Genomic DNA, 18,995 nt, shown 5'->3' with positions numbered 1-18,995 from the left:
TTAAAATATTTTAATCCCACCACTGGAAACATCCCATCTCCACAGTGAGCATTATGGAAGTATACAGAATTAGTGCCAAGATATAATATTCTGCATACATGATCAGGCAACACTCACCACCAGGTGGGATCCTGAAATATGGTGTATATCAACGAATTAATGTAAAAAAGAATAATATGTCGAAGACACAGTTATCTTGTGCAGATAAAGAGTGACAAATGTATTGGAAGTTGTCCACATACCAGCCTGAATAATCTCCTCCAAAAGATGGAGGTTGCGAGCAGTTAAAGATATGGTTAGATGACAAATTTGGGGGAAAGAAACATGATACAGATGGCAACCATCCATGTACATGTCAGAATAAGCCAGTTGTATAAGTTGATGAACCCAACAAGTGAGCATAACAGGTGAAAAGATCCCGAGAAATAGTTAAATTCCATGGAACAAAGAGACAAGAATGAGAACCACAAAAGGAGGCAGTAGAACATAACAGGTAACGAATTGGACAAAATAAACAATCAGGAACAGATGGGAAGAAAATGTTACAGAAATAGGAGAAAAAGGTACAATAACCTTCCAGGCCACTCATTGTTCTGGGAGAGAAGGCCTGATCCACATAATGGATAATATTTGAGGAATGGTAAAGGATGTGGGAAATATTAATGGCATAAATATCAGAATGACGATGACTGCATGACAGGAGGGGAAGGAAATACGTCTTAAGGGGAAAATTGTACAAGGATCACATTGCAATGGATTAAAAGGGAGAATCAGACAGGCCATGAAAGACAACATTGAGATCCCAAACCAGCAACACAAAGGAATGTGGAGGATGGACCAGATAAAAGGACTGGAAAAGGAGGGAAATTACTGGGGAAAAGAAGGCATTCCAAAAGTGGGAGAAAGGAAGGTGTTCACCAGGGCAGCCCTAAAAGAACAACAATTGAAACAGACAAACCCTGAACAAACAACCAGATGAAGGACTGGAACAGGTATGAAACAGAAGGACAGAATGGTTGGAAGCCATAGCTAATAAACCAAAGTTTGAAGTAAGAACAAAGCCTCTGGTACACACACACAAGAAGGAAGGGCAATTGGTACAAATGAGGAAAGATACTACACGAGGGGCAAATCCCAGAGATGAGGCACAGGACTGGACAAAAGTCGCATGTGAAACAGGAGTGTTGTGACATTGGAATGAAAAATAACCAACTTGTTTTTTGGAGGAGCAATCAGGATAGAGGTAACAACAGGGGATGTAGCTCTAGTAAAGGCCAGAGCAGAGAGAACCATGTCTGAGCCACCCAATATACAGCAACCAGTAGAAAACAACAAGGAGTGATCTGGATAAGGAAAAGACCCAGGAGACGAGTCTGATTGGAAGGTAGGCATATAGGTGAAGACCCCTCCAATCTTGACTGAAAGCATCCACCCCCAGAGTTAAGGGGTGAGGAACTGGAGCCGAAAAAGGAAGAAAGATTGGCATTCCAGGGAGTGGAAAATGCATATGTATGGAGAGTTCCCAGTTGAGAACACACCCACAGAAAAACCTGAGGATGAAGGTACCACTCTGTGGGGAGAACCTGGTTGGGATATGATAAGCATCAGGCCACAAGATTCATAACACTGGGAACATGACATGCCAGAACAGTCATGTCATAGTCATTGGACTAGTACAGGAGATCAAGAGTCTGAAAACAGGGATATCTAGACTTGGTTTCCCCTTGTTTGGTAATATAGTTGACAACATGGAATTGTCAGAATAAATCATAACCACCTACCCCTTCAGGAATGGGAAAACAATGGTACAGAGCCCAATGAACTACGAAAGGTTCCATGATGTGGAAATGGAAAGTAGCCTCCTAGACTGACTACCAACCCCCGAAATCTTTAGGGAATCTGGAAAAGCCCCAAGTCCAAGATGGAAGCATCTGTAAACAGATGAGACTCAGTACAAAACAGAGGAATAGGAAACCCCACTGTGGTCAAGTCCCTTTTGAGCCACCAAGCAAGGTCAGCTCTGATCCCAGGTGGAATGGAGATGGTATGAGCCAAGAGATCTTGGGGCAAAAAACATCCAATGAAGGAAATGAGAGCTTGCAAGGAAACCCACAACCCCAAAAGAGAGAGAACCTCTCGTGCAGAGAGAGAAGGAGAAGGTAGGGCCTTTGTGACTTCCCAAGAGCCAAGATGTGAAGTGAAGAAAAACCCAAATGAATAAGATACTGTGAGGAGAATTAAAGGGCTTCTCCAACCAGATGAGAAACCCCACCTGAGTGGGTGTCAGTGAGTGACAGGGCATGGGAAGAAGTGAGCATAAGCCAGTTGTCCATGTAATAGGGAGTCTGAAAACCTAGTGACTGAAGATGATGTGCAAAAGAGCATATCACTCGACAAGACACATGTGATGCTAAAGAAAGACTGAATGGCAGTGCGCAGAACTGGAAGACAGAACCCTCATGGATGAACTAAAGAAAAACAACGTGACACTGGAGCAAAAACCGCACTGATGAGAGAGGTAGGACTCCTGAGTGAAGCAAGGTGTCTCCATATAAGAATACAGCCAAGAAAGAGCTATGATGGGACTCTAATCTCCCGTGTGTTTGGAGACAACAAATATAAACAGAATTAAAATCCTGGTTGAGTGGCCACCACCCATTCGATAGCTCCTTTGTGTAGTAGGTCTCAAACAGACTTGGCAAAATGACAGGATAAGGTACAAACCTTAAAAGGAGGGAAGAAAATCTGGGAAGTAAATAGAGGGAGAGCAAAATGTTGTGAAGAGTAGCCTCTAAGACTCATAAATTAAACATAATGAAAGTAATAATTACTAACAAACTAACAAAATGTAGAAACATGTAAAGTCTACATAGTACATAAACATAACAAACCTGAAAAACTATGAAATTCGACCTAAAACAGAAAACAATAAGTGACACCTAAAGTACAAAACAACTAAAGGAACTTAGAAGATAAATGACCTATAAATATTAAACATATAAGTCCACACAAAGAAACTATAAGACAAAGGACCTAAATAAAATATACCCTAAAGAACATGAGAATAAAAAGGTAGCCAGTTAACAATATCAAAGTTTAACTCAAATCTAATCCCCAATCACATATGACTAGTAGTAAAGAAAAATCAAACAAAAGCAAAGGAATATACAAACTCCAAACACAAATTTAAATTAAATTAACCCAGATGGTAAAATAAGTATAAAAATCTAACTTACCCAATATTGAGCAGAGAAGACATGAATGACCTAAATTATTGAGTATGGAAGTTAGGTCCTTCCACACAAGCTCACATAAAGTCACTTAACAAGGGCATACCAAGGGGAAGTGAGAAATATACACTGAAAAACTTACCACTGATCTCCTTGGAAAAGAACAATACCTAACCCAGAAGATTATGCTGAGGCATGGTAACAGGTGGAAAGTGCCATAGAAAGACAGTTTCCACACAGTAGTTATATCACTCTTCACAAAAAAGTTAACATGAAAGGACAAAAATTATCAGCAAAATGTAAGACACAAATTTCCCACGAACTAAAGCTTGTGTTTTCCCAGCAGACATCATTGACTCTGAAACATGGGGGACTAGTATTCTACTCATGGCAGGAATTTCATCATCCACCATAATAAATCGAATTTATATCAACAAAGTAGAATTCAGAAACAGAAACATTTCTAAAAGTAGAAACAATGGAAATCAACCCCAAAAAGTCGAAGCTTGAAGTTGAAACTGATATAAATTTGTGATCGAGCACATTCGAAATCTTGTAGAATGCCAATAGAGAAAGTGAAAATTGTGTTGCAATGATAGAGAGCTACCTGTGCTAGTATAGGTGGCACAGTATGAATGGTGAAGGGTAGTTATATGATCAGCACATGTTGCTGCAATGACACAAAAATGAAGGGATAAAAAAGACTGGTGCACTGTTGAAAATTTTAGCAATGCTAAGAGGACAAATCAATTTGAGATAGCTTTGGGTGAGAAAAGTAATACTGTTTCAGAAAAATGCCAAAATGAACTCTGCATACTATCTGACAACATTCTGACACTACTACACTGTTAGGAAATACCATAACTGTACATAATGTGTGTCAATAGAATGTGACTCTATCAAGGCAAAATCATCCAGGTACAGGTGTCTACATCAAAAGAACATATCCTCAACATGATGGAAGTAAAAATGGGAATTTATATTATTCACTTGTACTTTCCATGGACTTTTGTGTTTTTGGATTGTTCAAACAAGCCCTAGGAGATTGTTGCTAACATCGATGAAATATTGCAGAAAGCATATACAATGGAAGAGACAACGTTTACTTTAGTGTATTGTGCAAAAGTCCCCTAATATCGCAACTATGCTTCAGAACAATAAACCATAACCAGGGTCATCACAGAGAATACCTCTGGTAGGTGGAGAAAGAGATAAACATGACAAGGTGATCTTTCTTGTATTGTTACTATAGATTGTGAACACACGTCTGTATGTCCAACTTTTCTTTAAAACGAAAATTTTATTCTTCACAACTACTTATAAGGTCTATGAGATTTTTAATTTTGATAGTGGTCACTAATTTTCAATAAAATCAAAGTTTAATGAAATAAAACTACTATAATATTATATGTATTAGTTGTACCATGTCAAACACAATTAAGCACACTATTTTTCTTTGTAACCAGAAAAGCTATGTACTGTTGAAATACAATATCCAATTAGGAAACTTGCTTATTTAGCAGGTCAATTTGAGTAAATCTGAATCAAAGCCACATTTGTTAATTTATCTATTTGAGAAAAGAAAAAACTAAAAACTTGATTCAAAACTACATAATCATACACATTACTAATGGTTGAAAAATATTTTTTATTCATACTTGTTTCTCCTGAACTGCAGTATCATACAATGCTTGAGCTTTGTCCAGTTCCTTCTGTTTCTCATCCAACACAGCTTGTGCACTTGCAAGTTCACTATTTGCAACTTCTAACTGAGCTTCTTGCACAGCAAGATTGGCCTATTGAGAGCATGTGGATTTTACTTTTCAAAAAATATTATTTATTGCATCTATTTAAATGACAACACAGAAGTTCATTACATAGCACAAATGCATTCTTATTACAGAAGTACATTCTTTAAAAATGCACACTTTTACTAATAAAGAAAAACATTCTATTATTTGTTTGAAAAGTACATGCACACAAAATCCTTGAAAAAGTTTCAAACATACCTTCAAAGGTAAAACTTGCTTGTTAATCCCATAAAAGAAAGCCATAGCTTGAGTCCAGGAAAGCAAACCTGCTACATTTCCACAGACTTTTTTCACAGTTTCAATATTATAATCTTCCATTTCTAAGTAAGGAGTCATAAATTCTACAGTTTCTTCATTAATAGTATCTTTTGGAAAGTTTTGAAGCTGTGACAAGAATTGAGTATTGCTCATAACCTAAGAAAAAGGTATTGAAATATTTGAAGTTTATTATAGTTATTGTTGAGTTTAATAACACCATAATTGAGATAATAAAGACTTCGACTGAATATTATAGGCAACTCATACACTTCTTTCAAATTCTAAATAGTACTACTGTTAAGGTTTGACAAAGATGTGTAAATTAACTAATACTAAATTTGAAATTAAGTAAGAAAATTGTTTTTCTTGTTTATTTTTCTGTATAATTATGAATATTAGTACATATACATGTAAGCAAATGACTGCATGTTTATTAAAAACAACACGGAAACTATCAGTAACTTTGTTCATTATTCTTTTCTGTTTTTGTATAAGTGCAATGGACATTATATAATTTTGGGTTAAACAAACACCCATACAATTGTTATATTACATGATGCTTTATGCCTGCATAAGTATTTATGTTCATAAACGACTTGTACAAAAATTATCTCTGTAGATGTGGGGGATAAGTTAGCTAATTGAATAGAAAAGTGGCTGGATGTAAGAAAGCAGAGAATTGTTATAAACGGAGTTCAGGCAAACTGGATTAATGTCACGAGTGGGATACCTCAGGGCTCAGTCTTAGGACCTTTGCTCTTTTTGATTTACATCAATGACATAGATGAAGGAATGGTCAATGAATTACTTAAATTTGCTGATGATATTAAGGTCTTGGATGTTGCTAGCTGTGAATAGAATGCTGTTGCTTTACAAAAGGATAGATCATTCAGTGAGTTGGGCAAATAAATGGCAGATGGGTTTCAATTATAATTAATGCAAGATAATGCATGTGGATTGTCATAATTTAAATTATACGTATAATTTGGATGGGAATAACCTTAACAGTGTTATGAAAGAAAAAGGATCTTGGTGTAATGGTTGATCAATCTGTTGGCTGCATTTTTGAAATACAAATGAAATACTTTGAAAAATATAGTATACCTTTTCATGACTAGTTGCTTTAAGTTGTAAATATATATATATTGATTACTTGTTTATTTATGTTACAGCAAAGCCAAATTGGGCTATCCCTTGTGCACACTATTGGAATTGATCTCAGATTTTAGTGTTGTAGGTCCATAAATTTACTTTCCTATTGGGAGAATTAGATATTGATTTTTAAATAACAAGAGCTAAGTAGAAGTTCATTAACATCCAGGTATCTTCTTCCAAATAAGAAAATAAATAACAACAAAATTTCATTATCATGATTAAATATATTAAAAAACATAACTGGGGCATATAATAACAACATCTAAATCCTTAAAGCAATTATGGAAAATATATTACAACAGATTTATTGGGTGAAAATCTCAACTTTATAAGAGAGATTAGAGTCACAGAACAAGCAACATGTCTATTTGTAATTTATAAGAGTTATAGGTTAACAATATCCTATAAATAATTGACACGTTTTAGAATTTTTACATTTTTCATTTACAATATCATAAGTTGATATTAGTTATTACATATTTTTCATTACACACACTTAATATTACCTATTTTGATAATTATTTCATATTGTCAAACAATTTATTTTGTAGTCTTTTTCAATTCACATTAACTGCATCTCATTTTCTAATAGCTATACTTATACTGCTTTTGTTCTTTATACCTTTAGTTCCATTGCTGATGATGGCATTTATTTATTCCAAAATATATACCGACTGTGTAAATAATATTGTTCATTTATAATCTTTTCAATAAGAAATATACATGTTGTTTGCCCAGCCTGTGGTTTTATTCTTTTCTTGGAAAACACATTATAACAAAACTTCCAGATTTGCTAAGGCTAAAATGGAACAATATATACACTTTTGTAACTTCAGCAAGTTGATAATACTGGAATCTAGGTTAATACAATATAATTAAAAATTAATAATATTTATTAAGTAATTCTGTGTATAACAGATACCCATAACAGGTAAAAAATTAAAAGGAAATATAATTTTATGAAACCTTGAGTGATTCCACCCAAGATGGTTTAGGACAAGGTTTCTCAGGGTCTGGAGCGTTTATATCAAGTTTCTTTTGGAACAACAATAGTACACAATCCATAACTCTCATGATGAGGTGAGGTGGTTTTCCAAGCTTTCTAACAGTGGATATATCAGCAGCTTTGATTGTCTACCAATGAAGATAATCAAAATGGACTTAAACACTTGGGAACAAAATAACAAACTGTCTTATGAATAAACTATATTTGTGATATATAAAATATTTAGGTCACTAAAATTATTTCAAATGTTTAATAAATCTCTCTCTCTATAAATATATATATAGAAAACAGAAGATTTAACATGCTTCAGAAAAATAACATGAATTGGATGGCACAGTAATGCTTCTAGGACCAAAATGGAAAATTATCTATATTATTCCCAGTAAGACATTTGGAAAAATCAAACATTACAGTAATAAGTACATTGCATCACAGATACACTGACAGTCGGTCTAGCCCGACATATAAAAGTAAAAACTACTTGATAATAGTAAATGCTCAACTGGTAGTGAAACGTGCAGCTAAATGATAAAAAATATTATATTATTTGAATAGTTTCCATTCTGAGTTTATTTACTGATTATAAAGATTAGTTCATTATAAGTTACAGCTTTAACAGTAAGGAAAAATATTTTTAAACAGATACAGAGTTTCAGTCACTGGTTTGATCATTCTCATGTACAGAAGGTTTTAGTATTTAAATTAATAGTTAACAATCTAGCAATATATTTAAATTTTGGAATTGATAGTGGTTATTTGTGCATGTGCATATCAATCCATATGAATTGACAGATTATTTTCTATGGACAAACAGAAAAAAATAAACAAAAATTGAATAAATAAGAAAATGTGAAAATCTTCTTAACATGTATTTAATTTTCATTCCAAGGGTCAATATTATTCTAGTTATGTTAAGATTATATTTATGTGCTAGTCTTTTTCTAATTTCTGCTAGAGGATTGTTAATATTTTCTATATGTAGGATAGTGGAAGTGATTAGGTTTCCTTTGTTTTGTGGAGTGTTTTTTTAATTTGTTTGTTTATTAAACATGTCTTATCTGTTTTTTAAATTCTTTAATAGTTTCTGTAACTACTTTAGTAGAGAATTGATTTATGTCAGCAAAGCATTGAGTTAAATGTACAACTTTTTCTTTACTTAAAAGAACCGTTAATCCTCCCCTCTCTTTATTTTCAGTACTCTATCCCTATTAAATAACCTATAACCCTGTATTTCAAAGTCATAATTTTCCTAAATGAACATGTATTTCTGATAGGTACTTCATTCACAAGATTAGCTTTTCTCATTTTGTGCTGCCCTCTATATAAGAACTTTCTTCAGAAATGCATGCCACAAGCCTTCATTCTTCCTCTGTTGGAATCCAAAGTTCCAACAGGACTCTCATGCAAATCATTATGCATCACCTTCCACCAATAGGAGAGCACTACTATCATGTGACGCATTTGACTCCCTCTACATCCCACTACCAAACTATCACTTTGAAGTTTGGCAGATGATGCGAGCACCTGAAGATTGTGGGGAGGATGGATGGAAAGTGTGAGTAGAGGGAAGTACCTATTGGAAATACATTTTCATTTAGGGAAATTATAACTTCCGATAAGGTACTCTCCCTCTGCTCACAAGATTAGCTTGAATCCCACATTGAAATGGTGGAGGGACCAGTGCGAGGGAAGCACAGGTGTATCTTCTGGAACCATCCAGAGGACACCCACGATATGAGAGGAACAGATCACATGATCTGAGGAGGGGTACGGCACCACATCTGAGCCAGGTATCTCTTTGCCAGGAACATCGACATGATCAATAGGATCAGACATAGCGGAACATTAAAGGGAGCACATCTGCGTGGGAGAAGATAGTTTAGCAATGTCATCTTAAACAGAAATCAGCATCACTCAACCCACGATGAAAAGTGGGCAAGTGAGGATGTCATGGTGTAGAGTGACCAGGGTGCAATGGACCATACTCAGTAAGTCAACTACATCTAAAACCTCACTCGGTGGGTACCGACATCCTTGCGAGGGTAGGATGAGGATCATATCATCTTCACCTCAAGTCCCAGAGTCAAGAGAGAACTAACATCTGACTCCAGGAACTCACAGGGTAAACTAATGCCAGGGATATGGCAATGTGTCATCTGGAATCCAAGGGAAGTCCATTGCATGCAATCAACCTCTACAACTGTGAAACCAGTCCAAAATGACCCCAGGTTGGTAACAACCTCATCACCCAATGACAGAAGCAGAAACAGGCCATATAGACTCTCTGCAACCCACAATGCAACACAAGTTGAGAGGGGAAGATGGACAACCCGAAACCTGTGTGAGGATTTATGTGGTTGGTTCACTTGATCTACAAAACCACATTTGCTGGGTACCAACATCCATGTGAGGGTAGGAAGAGGGCACCCAATCAGAGGGGTTAACTGCATTTGGGCATCTCAACTCCAAGAGATAGTCACTCATCCTACACTGGCAGAACACCACCACCCTACTCTGACTGAATGGTTAGAGCCATCTTTGTGGAACCCATCCAGCTAATTGCCTCCATGGTCAACTATCCTAGTGGCTTGGAACTGGTAAAAAAAACACCGTGCTCCACTGGAAGAAAGGTGGGAAAGTTCAGTGGACAGTGCAATGGGTGATCACAAAACCCTATTTTGAAAAGCAGACCACACCTATTTATGCAATCTAGGAATGGCAGGGATGGGCAGCAATCCTCTTCTGCTTTACCCATGTCATCCATGGGTGGTACAGTCCAGGATGGGCATATTATGACGCATTTATCACGAGAAATTTACACTCTAGTGATCTTGTGAAACACCCCACTCCAAGGGTGAGTGTACATAGACATGGAAAATGTATAAGAATCAACATGACTTACAGTGCAGATCTGATATCAAGATGTCTGCAAATGGTTATAGCCATCTAAGTGGAACCCATTTCAAGTACAGACAGAATACCTGGTGAGGCACCATTCACACAGAACAGGATCCAAAGTGAAGCTGAAGCAGGGGCCTCTGAAAGAAAAGAAAGCATTAGTGAGGGCTTACCCCATGTTCACCTAAGTCTGTAGAATATCCACATGCAGCAGGCAATACCTCAAGGAAGCAGGAAGAGTGATGTAGTATAGGTAGTGGGAGATGAATGTGTGTGGAGTTGTCCACATGCCCGATTGTAGAATCTCTTCCAATGGCTGACACAGATGAGAGGCAAAGGAGAAGGTAAGGTGACAGATTTAATGTGAGGAAATGTGAAAGCGATCATGCTAAAGAAGACAAGGAGGAATAGGCCAACTGGATCAAACACCGAACCTAACTGATCACGGTAAACACGAAAAGATCATGGGAAGAGGGTGGTTGCCAAGGGATAAAGAGGCGGGAATGAAGACCCCAGAAGGAAGCCATGTGAGCAATAGAACAACAGAGGGCACAAACAGGACAGAGGAATCTATCCAGATGAGGACGAGGGTAGAGATAAGATATAGAGGATAGGTAGATAGGTGGAAAAAACAGAACTTATCTTATCAAGCCGTAGAGGTCTTAGGAAGGAAAGCATGATCCGGATAAATGATAAGTTAGGAGGAGTGGTACAAAGTCCCGGTAACACTGAGGGCAAAAATATCTGACCTACGATGCCTGCAGGCCAGGAGAAGGAGGAAATACTCCTTCAAAGACTGGTAAAACAGGGAAATATAGACAGAGGTTTGAATGGAGGTAAAGTGAGGACATGAAGGACCACATCAGTGTCCCAGTCAGGGAGTGATTGATACCTTCGTGGCCAATGGAGATGGAAATGGCAAGGGAAGCAAAGACCCTGTGGAAGCAGTAAAAACGTAATGTATGGGATAATGTCACCCCAAACCCCTAAAACCAAGGAGACCAAAGAACCCCTATCAAAGAGCTTCATGAGAAACTTTAAGATACAGGCAACCATTAGTTGAGATGCCTGGAAACCCCGAGTCAATGCCCTGGAACAATAAGTGCTCCATTTGTGATGATAGATGGCTAAAGAAGAAGAGCAAATGGAATGGGCTAAATGTGAAGCTATTCTGTGAGAGAAACTGTAATTCCTTGCCAAGGATTTGACAAAAGCAAGGTGTGAAGATGTAGGACAGATGGCATGCGATGAAGTGCCAGTGACTGGAGTTGATGGAGCAGGTCAGGATGGAAGGGAAGAGAAAAGGGAGGAACTATCTGCAGGTGGAGCAATCGAGGAAACCAAGGTTGAGCAGGCTAGTAAGGAGTAATCAGAAGGACCATGCATGAAGTGGCATGGATGAGGGAGACTATCCGTTGAAGTAAATGGATGGGAGGGTAAACATAAAAGAACAGATGAGACCAATCCTGGCTGATGAAATTGACAGCCAAGGCTCGATGATGAGGGACCGGGAACTAAAACTGAGGTAATTTGTATTGAGAGTGGTGGCAAAGGCATCGATATAGGGTGTACCAAGATGCAGACAGAGCCACTGAAAAATGGCAGGATGCAGGGACCACTCTGTCGTATAATCTAGATATGGTCGGAAAAGAAGATTGGCTACAAGATTGAAAGCACCTGGTACATGACACACCATCAAATAAATGTGATGTTTGTGAGCCCCCAAAAAAGAAGATCCATAGTGCAAAACCTAGGGATCTGGACCTGGTGCCACTGGTGATTGTTGGAATGGATCATAACCAGCCAGTGGCTGGCAAGAAAAATAAACTGATCCAAAGCTCGATAAATAGCAAGGATTTTGAGAAGAGAACTCTCATCCACAGACCAATGACCCAAAACCTAGGCACCCCAGCCCTGAAGGGATGCATCCATGAAGAGATGTAAATCTGGCCATGGAGGAGAAAGTGAGACCCCCTGCCAACATGTGAGCTCTGTTCAACCACTAATGGAGATTGTCTACAAGGGATGAGGGAAGGGATATAGAAGTATCTAAGGGATCCCAGGCAAGAATCTATTGATCATATGAAGGAAACATTGAAGAAATTGCATATGGTCCATGCCCAGGGATATGAGAGAAGTCATGGAGGGACACATCTTGAAAAGTGAGAACCTCGCAAGCTGTAAGTGAGGGAACAGACAGGGCTTTCTGAATGGCCTGTTCCATAGAATGGAGCCACAAAGGAAAAGGATGGGCTCGATAGAGATGGTTGTTGAAGAAAACACCCACATGGATAAGATATTGGGTAGGTCAAAAGAAATACTTCTCCAATGTGACCAACCATCCCATCTGCATAGCTTTGGCCAGGAGCTAACGAGTGTGAAAGGCTGATTCCTGTTTGGAATGAGCAAGAAGAAGCCAGTCATCCAAATAAAAATGTAAGTGCAATGGTATGAATATGTTGAGCAAATGAGCAGACCACACATATGGTGCTGAGACAAGGCTGAAAGGTAAGGCACAATACTGGTACACAACCCCCAAAAAACAAAGATATGGATGGGAATGCTCCACCACAGGAATGTGTAGGTAAGCACTGAAAATGTCCACTTTGGTCATCCAAAGACCTTGAGAAAATGCCTACCAAAGAGAAAGGTATATCTCCAGGGAAAAGTGAGGAGTGTGAAAATACTGATTGAGATGGGATAAATCGATGACAGTACACCAGTCCCTGGTCTCTTGGGAACCACAAACAGGTGGAAGAAAAACTCCTGTGAACCTGATGAGCTGGTTCGAAAGCCTGTTGTGTGATGAGGTCCCAAACCCCCGCTGATAAGAGAACTCTGGATAATGGAGGAAGGGAGAGAAAGTGGATAAAAATCCCTCCAAGAGCACCTTGTGAACCCAGACTTTGGCGACAGAAGGTCCCCACAGATGAACAAAATTTAACAGACAAGCCTCCACTGGGCCCGAACAGACAACATAGTCACTGGTACTGCTGCTGGCGAATCATGTAACATCGAGTAAATGGTCAAACTATGGTACTGCAGGAGGGTGCGATAGGAAGACTTAGGGAATGTCGAGAGACAGAATTCCGTGCCACACTCGGCCCTGACTGCAACAAACGAGTTACCAAATGAGTAAGGGTAGAATTTCGATGGGCCGAGGCCATCTGCAACTCCAAAGACTGAGGAACCAAGTCAAACACATAATGCTGCAAAAACAGCGCCATGCAGAAGTCCCTCAAATAAGGAGCCTGGATGTGGGTCCGCACCAAAACCGCATCACGGCCCAAGAGGTCCCAACAACAAACAAACAACATTTGAAGCATGAGAGCTGAAGACGACAGACAAGCCAACATAGAAGTAAGGATGAAGAGAATGTCAGCAGAAAAAACCCTCAGAATTCCTGTAAATAACCTCTTTCGCTCCCCAAACAGGTAGAACTGACCTAAACAATTGTTGGTCGAGAAAAGGTAAGTCAGCCCAATGATAAGCAAGGGCAGAGTGATCCAAAGTCCATGGGGTACGAGGCATACTAATGCCCTCCCCCCAGTTGAGAGGCAAATCGGTCTACATGAACCCTAATATTCATGGATGGGGGAAAGAGTAAATAGCGTCAAGAAGTTTCATGTGAGAGGGAAAGACTAGAGCCATAGGAAACAAGTGTAAGAGACAAAACATCATATACTTAAGATAAAGTCTAAAAAGACTGATGAACTGAATCATCAGGTAGTGAACAGAAAGGTGCGGTAAACTTCAGGTGGGAGACAAACGATCAAAATTGTTAACAGCCAGGCCTGGCCCGAAAGGCTTAGGAGGAAGTGGGGCAGAAGTAGGTGAGAGAGGTAGGCTCATATATTGCTCAATCTCCCAGCGAATGAGCGACAATATACCCCCTACAGGTCGCCCCTGCCCTTGGCTGAAAATATGGCATCAGACATTGGTGAAGCACCTGAAGTTGTGACTGTAAATTCGGAATTCATAAGCGGGAAACACGAGGAAGTAATGCTTTATTAAAATATTAACTTCACAACTGAGAAGTGTTGGAAATAAAGTTAAGAAAAAAAAAATAAAAAATAAACCACTTTAAGGTAAATAAATAATGTACAAAAGAATGTCTGAACTCGACAGCTGCCAAACGAGAAATGATAGTTTGGTAATGGTATGTAGAGGGAGTCACATGCATCACATGATGATCTGCATGAGAGATGCGTTGGAACTTTGGATTCCTACAGAGGGAGGATGAAGGTTGGTGGCATGTATTTCTGAAAAATGTTTGCATATAGAGGGATGCACAAAACAAGAAAAGCTAATCTTGTAATTACAGAGTTCCTTATTTGAAGAATCTCCTGTCACCAAAATTGTCTACATTTAACCAGATTTCCATTAATCCCATTACATCAAACTCTTTCATTCTGGCTAGTGCTCTAAAATCAAATATTCTATTTCTTATACTTTTAGCATACTAGTAAAACTTCTTCTGCAGTTTGTTCCTACACAATAATTTTCTCTACATCTTACTTTTCCTTCAGTATTCTGGCCTTTACAGTTGAGTTAATAGCCCTTGCAAAAAAATCAGTCTTTACTCTATTTGAATATAAACCATCCATTCTAAAATGTTCCCTATCCCACTGAACTGATCCCAAAAATGCAAACACTTAACCTTCTTGTTTTTACATATTAAACTAAGCCTATCAATCGGCCAGAGTGACATACTTATAATTTCATCTTCACAGTTAAGTCTTGGTAGTATCCATGACAAAATTGTGTTATTATGGCCCTTCTTTAAATGCCTTTATCAATCCCTTGTAGTTATCAAATAGTTCCTCTAGCCTATCATTCCTTAAACCATCAGCATATTTGTGCTACAAAGACTGCATCACTGCTAGAACCCTTTACTTAAAATCTGATCTAGATAGCATAATCTAATTCTTTTCTAATATTTACCTCACAGACTATTTATTCTATCCATGTGTCATACTAAAGAATCACCCATAATTATAACCTTCTTATTTTTTCATTCCCAACTTTTTTTTCCCTATTTGTTTTCCTTCCCTCTATTAGTTCCTCATCTGCACAAGCTAAAGGTTTAGAGGTTATTTTATTACAAAAATTAAAATGCCATTGAATATAATAAAAACATTGCATTGAAACAGAAAGAAGTATACAAAATTTAGCAAGTAATATCATGAAATATCCTTTCAAATTGTGCAGAGCAATCTCTATATGATCATCATATACAAAAAAAACCTTCAAAGCATTCTCTGCTTCTTCAAGAGCAGGTTTTGCAGCTTCTAACTTTTCTTCTGCAACTAATTTGTCAGCTGATATCTCATCCACAATGCCCTGGGCTTTATCTTTTACCTTCTGAACCTCATTCTTTACTTTCTCAGCAGCTTGTGCACTCATTGTAACTTTCTGAAGGACCTAGAAACAAAGATCCACAGTAATGAAGGATTACCTTAAATATTAAAATTGTAAAGGTTTCCCACTGCAAACAAAACTTTTAAAAAACAAATTTAAATATATTACAAACTTAGATTAATGTGATTAATATAAACCATCATAAAATATAATGTTCTCTGAAGCCCGTTTCTTATTGAGTTGCTTTATCTATATATTAGATGGCCAAACTTTTAAATGTTTTCTTCTCTTATGTTTTTCAAGAGAAGATATTAGAAACATTCTTGACCTTATTCATTCTGTGAGAAATATTAGAATTGACCTGAATTATGTAGATATCAATGTCTTGGTGGAAAGAAAAAATACTGAAGATTAAAAATACATAACACACCAGGACCAGACATTTACTGTGCATGTCACGAGGTTTTATTGACTTACATTCAAAATTTTATTAAACTACTTTTTATTTATTTTATACCAATTACTATAGCATAAAACCTTAGCTAATAATCCATATTATAATAGTATATAAGGTTTAAGTTCTTAACTTTATAAGGCAATATTTTGAAAAATCCTGAATATCCACTAGAAATATATACCCCTCTGGTAGCCACAATAATACACAAAATGAGAAAAACTTAGAAGCTTCGAGTAGGAGTATATCAATATTACAAGAGCCTAGTACAACAATTTAACTGCATACACAACATATGACTTGTACAGTTACATAACAAAACTTGTCACAACTATCACTTTTATAATAATCAACTTTTAACGCTTTTCTTAGGAAACTGAATAATCATTAAATATGAAATAAATAAATATGCTAAATAATAACTTATACTAAACAGCCTTGTATATACAATAATAAGCTCCTCTTCAAGAAAAGTATTTATAATATTTGTTTATATTATATACAAAGACTGTTTTCAGTTCAAACACCAAGTCTCTGCATGTCATCTGCACCAATATTTGCAGTTCCCTTGTTGATCTCTCTTTGCAAAGGGCATCTGGTAGGGTTTCACCTTGAAAGGATTCCTTGTCTTCATCTTGATCTTGTGTTGCTTAAGGTCTGTGAAGACATCTGCATACTGGCACAGTTGCTCCTTTAGGTCTTTCTTCTGCTTGCCAGTTAATTCTACACTTATGTTAATGTCTTGGTTTGTCTCATCTCTACCCAATTGTATTAGGCCTAGTAGGTCCGATGGATGAATTGTAAAAAACATCATGAGGGTGGGTTAATGAGTATATATAAAAGGGCATCTGACATGGCAACTGTTGTCACCCGCAGACTAAGTGATAATGACCAGTAGAGAGGAAAGAAATTCTCCATCCAGAACCATGAAATGACCAGAACCAATTTAGAGATGATAGGTCAATAACCAAACACCAGGCCCAGGTGTACTTTGGGACTACTATGGGTTGAGAGTAAAAAACTGATAATTGGTATATACTTTCTCAAAAGAGGAGAAACCAGGAAAGGTAATGAGAACTGATGCTATACTACTTCAGCTTGGGTCTCCAATAAAAAAACACCACCACCGATGACTTCAGAGTAAAGAGAAGGAACCTGATGAAGAGCATACTTATAAACATATTGACTACAAGGCAAAAGAGGCAGTTATCTCTCTACGGAAATAAATAGCTAGGCCTAACTTAGAATACTGTATACAGTTTTGTTTTCCATATCATAAAAAGAATACTGAACTATTGGAAATGGTTGAGAGGTTGTTTAAGGTAATGCCAAGAAAAAGAATGTAGTTAATGGGTGTTCAAGGACAGCCTTAAAGGATCAAATGGTCCCTTATTTTCCATATATTAGTCTTTATATTCATCATGGCAAATCAAGGCAATTACAATATATATTAAAAACTTACCATACTGCACAGCGATAGTGTTTATAATCAGATTGACTTCATAATGATAGCAAAAATATTTTTAAATTATGCCTACACAGTACGGTGGTTCTTATTTTTGAAGTTATGTTTACAACACTCTCACCACCTCATTTTGTTCCAATATATAAATAAGTAATTCACACCAAATTTTATCCATATCATAACATTTTTTCATTACAATAATGAAATAATATGCATAAAATATAGTTCTGTTTGGCATATTCTATAAAGCATAATGAGTACAGATAGAAGAATTGATCAATTAATTAATTTTATGCAGTTCTTTATGGTGTTGATTTAGAGTAGTACTATTACATAAAGTTTTAAGGAATTTCACAATTTTTTTTAACTTATCAAGCTGTGTCAAATTCTTTGCAGAAGGAAATACTAGATAATATACTCTATACCTTACTGGCTTTAACTGATGCAACTTCTAGCTCTTTTTCTTTAATTGCAAGTTCATCTTTCAAGATGGCAACAGAAGCAGTGGCCTCTAATAGCTTTTCCAGCCCAGTGTTTATTCGTTCAGCTAGTTCATTGATAAGTTGACGTTTTTCTCTGTATATAGTTTTATAACCATTGATGAAAGACAAGTAGGACTTTGGTGTCACATAAGTTTGGCGTCGAAATCTATGAAAGAAAGAAGTATCAATCAAATAATTAAACTATGTTCTAACCTGAACTAACTTGTTCAGCTATGGCAAAAATGAAGGTAAGTGAACCTAAACTAAACCTGAAAGTTCTTTTGCAATTTACCTAACCATATTTTACACAATTATAAATTGATAAGAACTTTTTTGGACAATATGCATAACCTTGAATAAAAGAGGTCCAAAACTATAACGGAATTAGGATCTATGTCAATATCTTATGAATCTGTCAATGTCTCTTAGCATGTTAAATTTTATAAAAGTACTTTTTAATTTTTAATAACGTGACTATAAGAGAAAGGAAAAAAATCTTTCCAGATGTATATTTTTGTACTCAGGAGATGAGAAAAACCAGAATGGAGATGGTATATAACTTAACTAAATCATTGAAATAGGTGTTAGAAGTTGGTAGGCAGTTATGTGAATGAAAAGATATAGTCAAGCTTCAACAAATCCCTTCGAAATATGCATACTGCAAGTATATGCTCCAACTAGTGATTAAATGGATGGAGAAGTCAGAGATTTTTATGAAGACACCTAAAAGACCCTGAAGAATATGATATTTCATTAGGTAGTTATACCACGAGAGGATTAGAATGTGATTGTTGGAAAATAACAATATGAAGATATATTTGTATGGTAACAACAGAATGATAAAGTATGACATCTGGTTGAATTTTGTGAGCAGA

At 36.9% G+C, this 18,995-nt stretch overlaps 1 protein-coding gene across 1 annotated transcript in view; it reads right to left on the bottom strand.

Annotated features, from left to right (window-relative positions):
- LOC106457450 (dynein heavy chain 8, axonemal-like) overlaps positions 1-18,995 on the bottom strand; it is a 459,787-nt gene that overhangs the window by 113,876 nt on the left and 326,916 nt on the right. The window contains exons 58-62 of the mRNA XM_022383398.1: positions 18,064-18,286; positions 15,606-15,782; positions 7,421-7,588; positions 5,240-5,455; positions 4,889-5,026 (exon numbers count right to left, since the gene is read on the bottom strand). Of these exons, the coding sequence (XP_022239106.1) occupies positions 4,889-5,026; positions 5,240-5,455; positions 7,421-7,588; positions 15,606-15,782; positions 18,064-18,286 (922 nt within the window). The remainder of the gene's footprint in view (positions 1-4,888; positions 5,027-5,239; positions 5,456-7,420; positions 7,589-15,605; positions 15,783-18,063; positions 18,287-18,995) is intronic.

The sequence above is a fragment of the Limulus polyphemus genome, unplaced genomic scaffold (genome assembly GCF_000517525.1).
Source record: "Limulus polyphemus unplaced genomic scaffold, Limulus_polyphemus-2.1.2 Scaffold333, whole genome shotgun sequence".
In the NCBI taxonomy this organism is placed as follows: domain Eukaryota; kingdom Metazoa; phylum Arthropoda; class Merostomata; order Xiphosura; family Limulidae; genus Limulus; species Limulus polyphemus.
The sequence above is the reverse complement of the archived record's forward strand: the minus strand, read 5'-3'. Positions and strand labels throughout refer to the sequence as shown.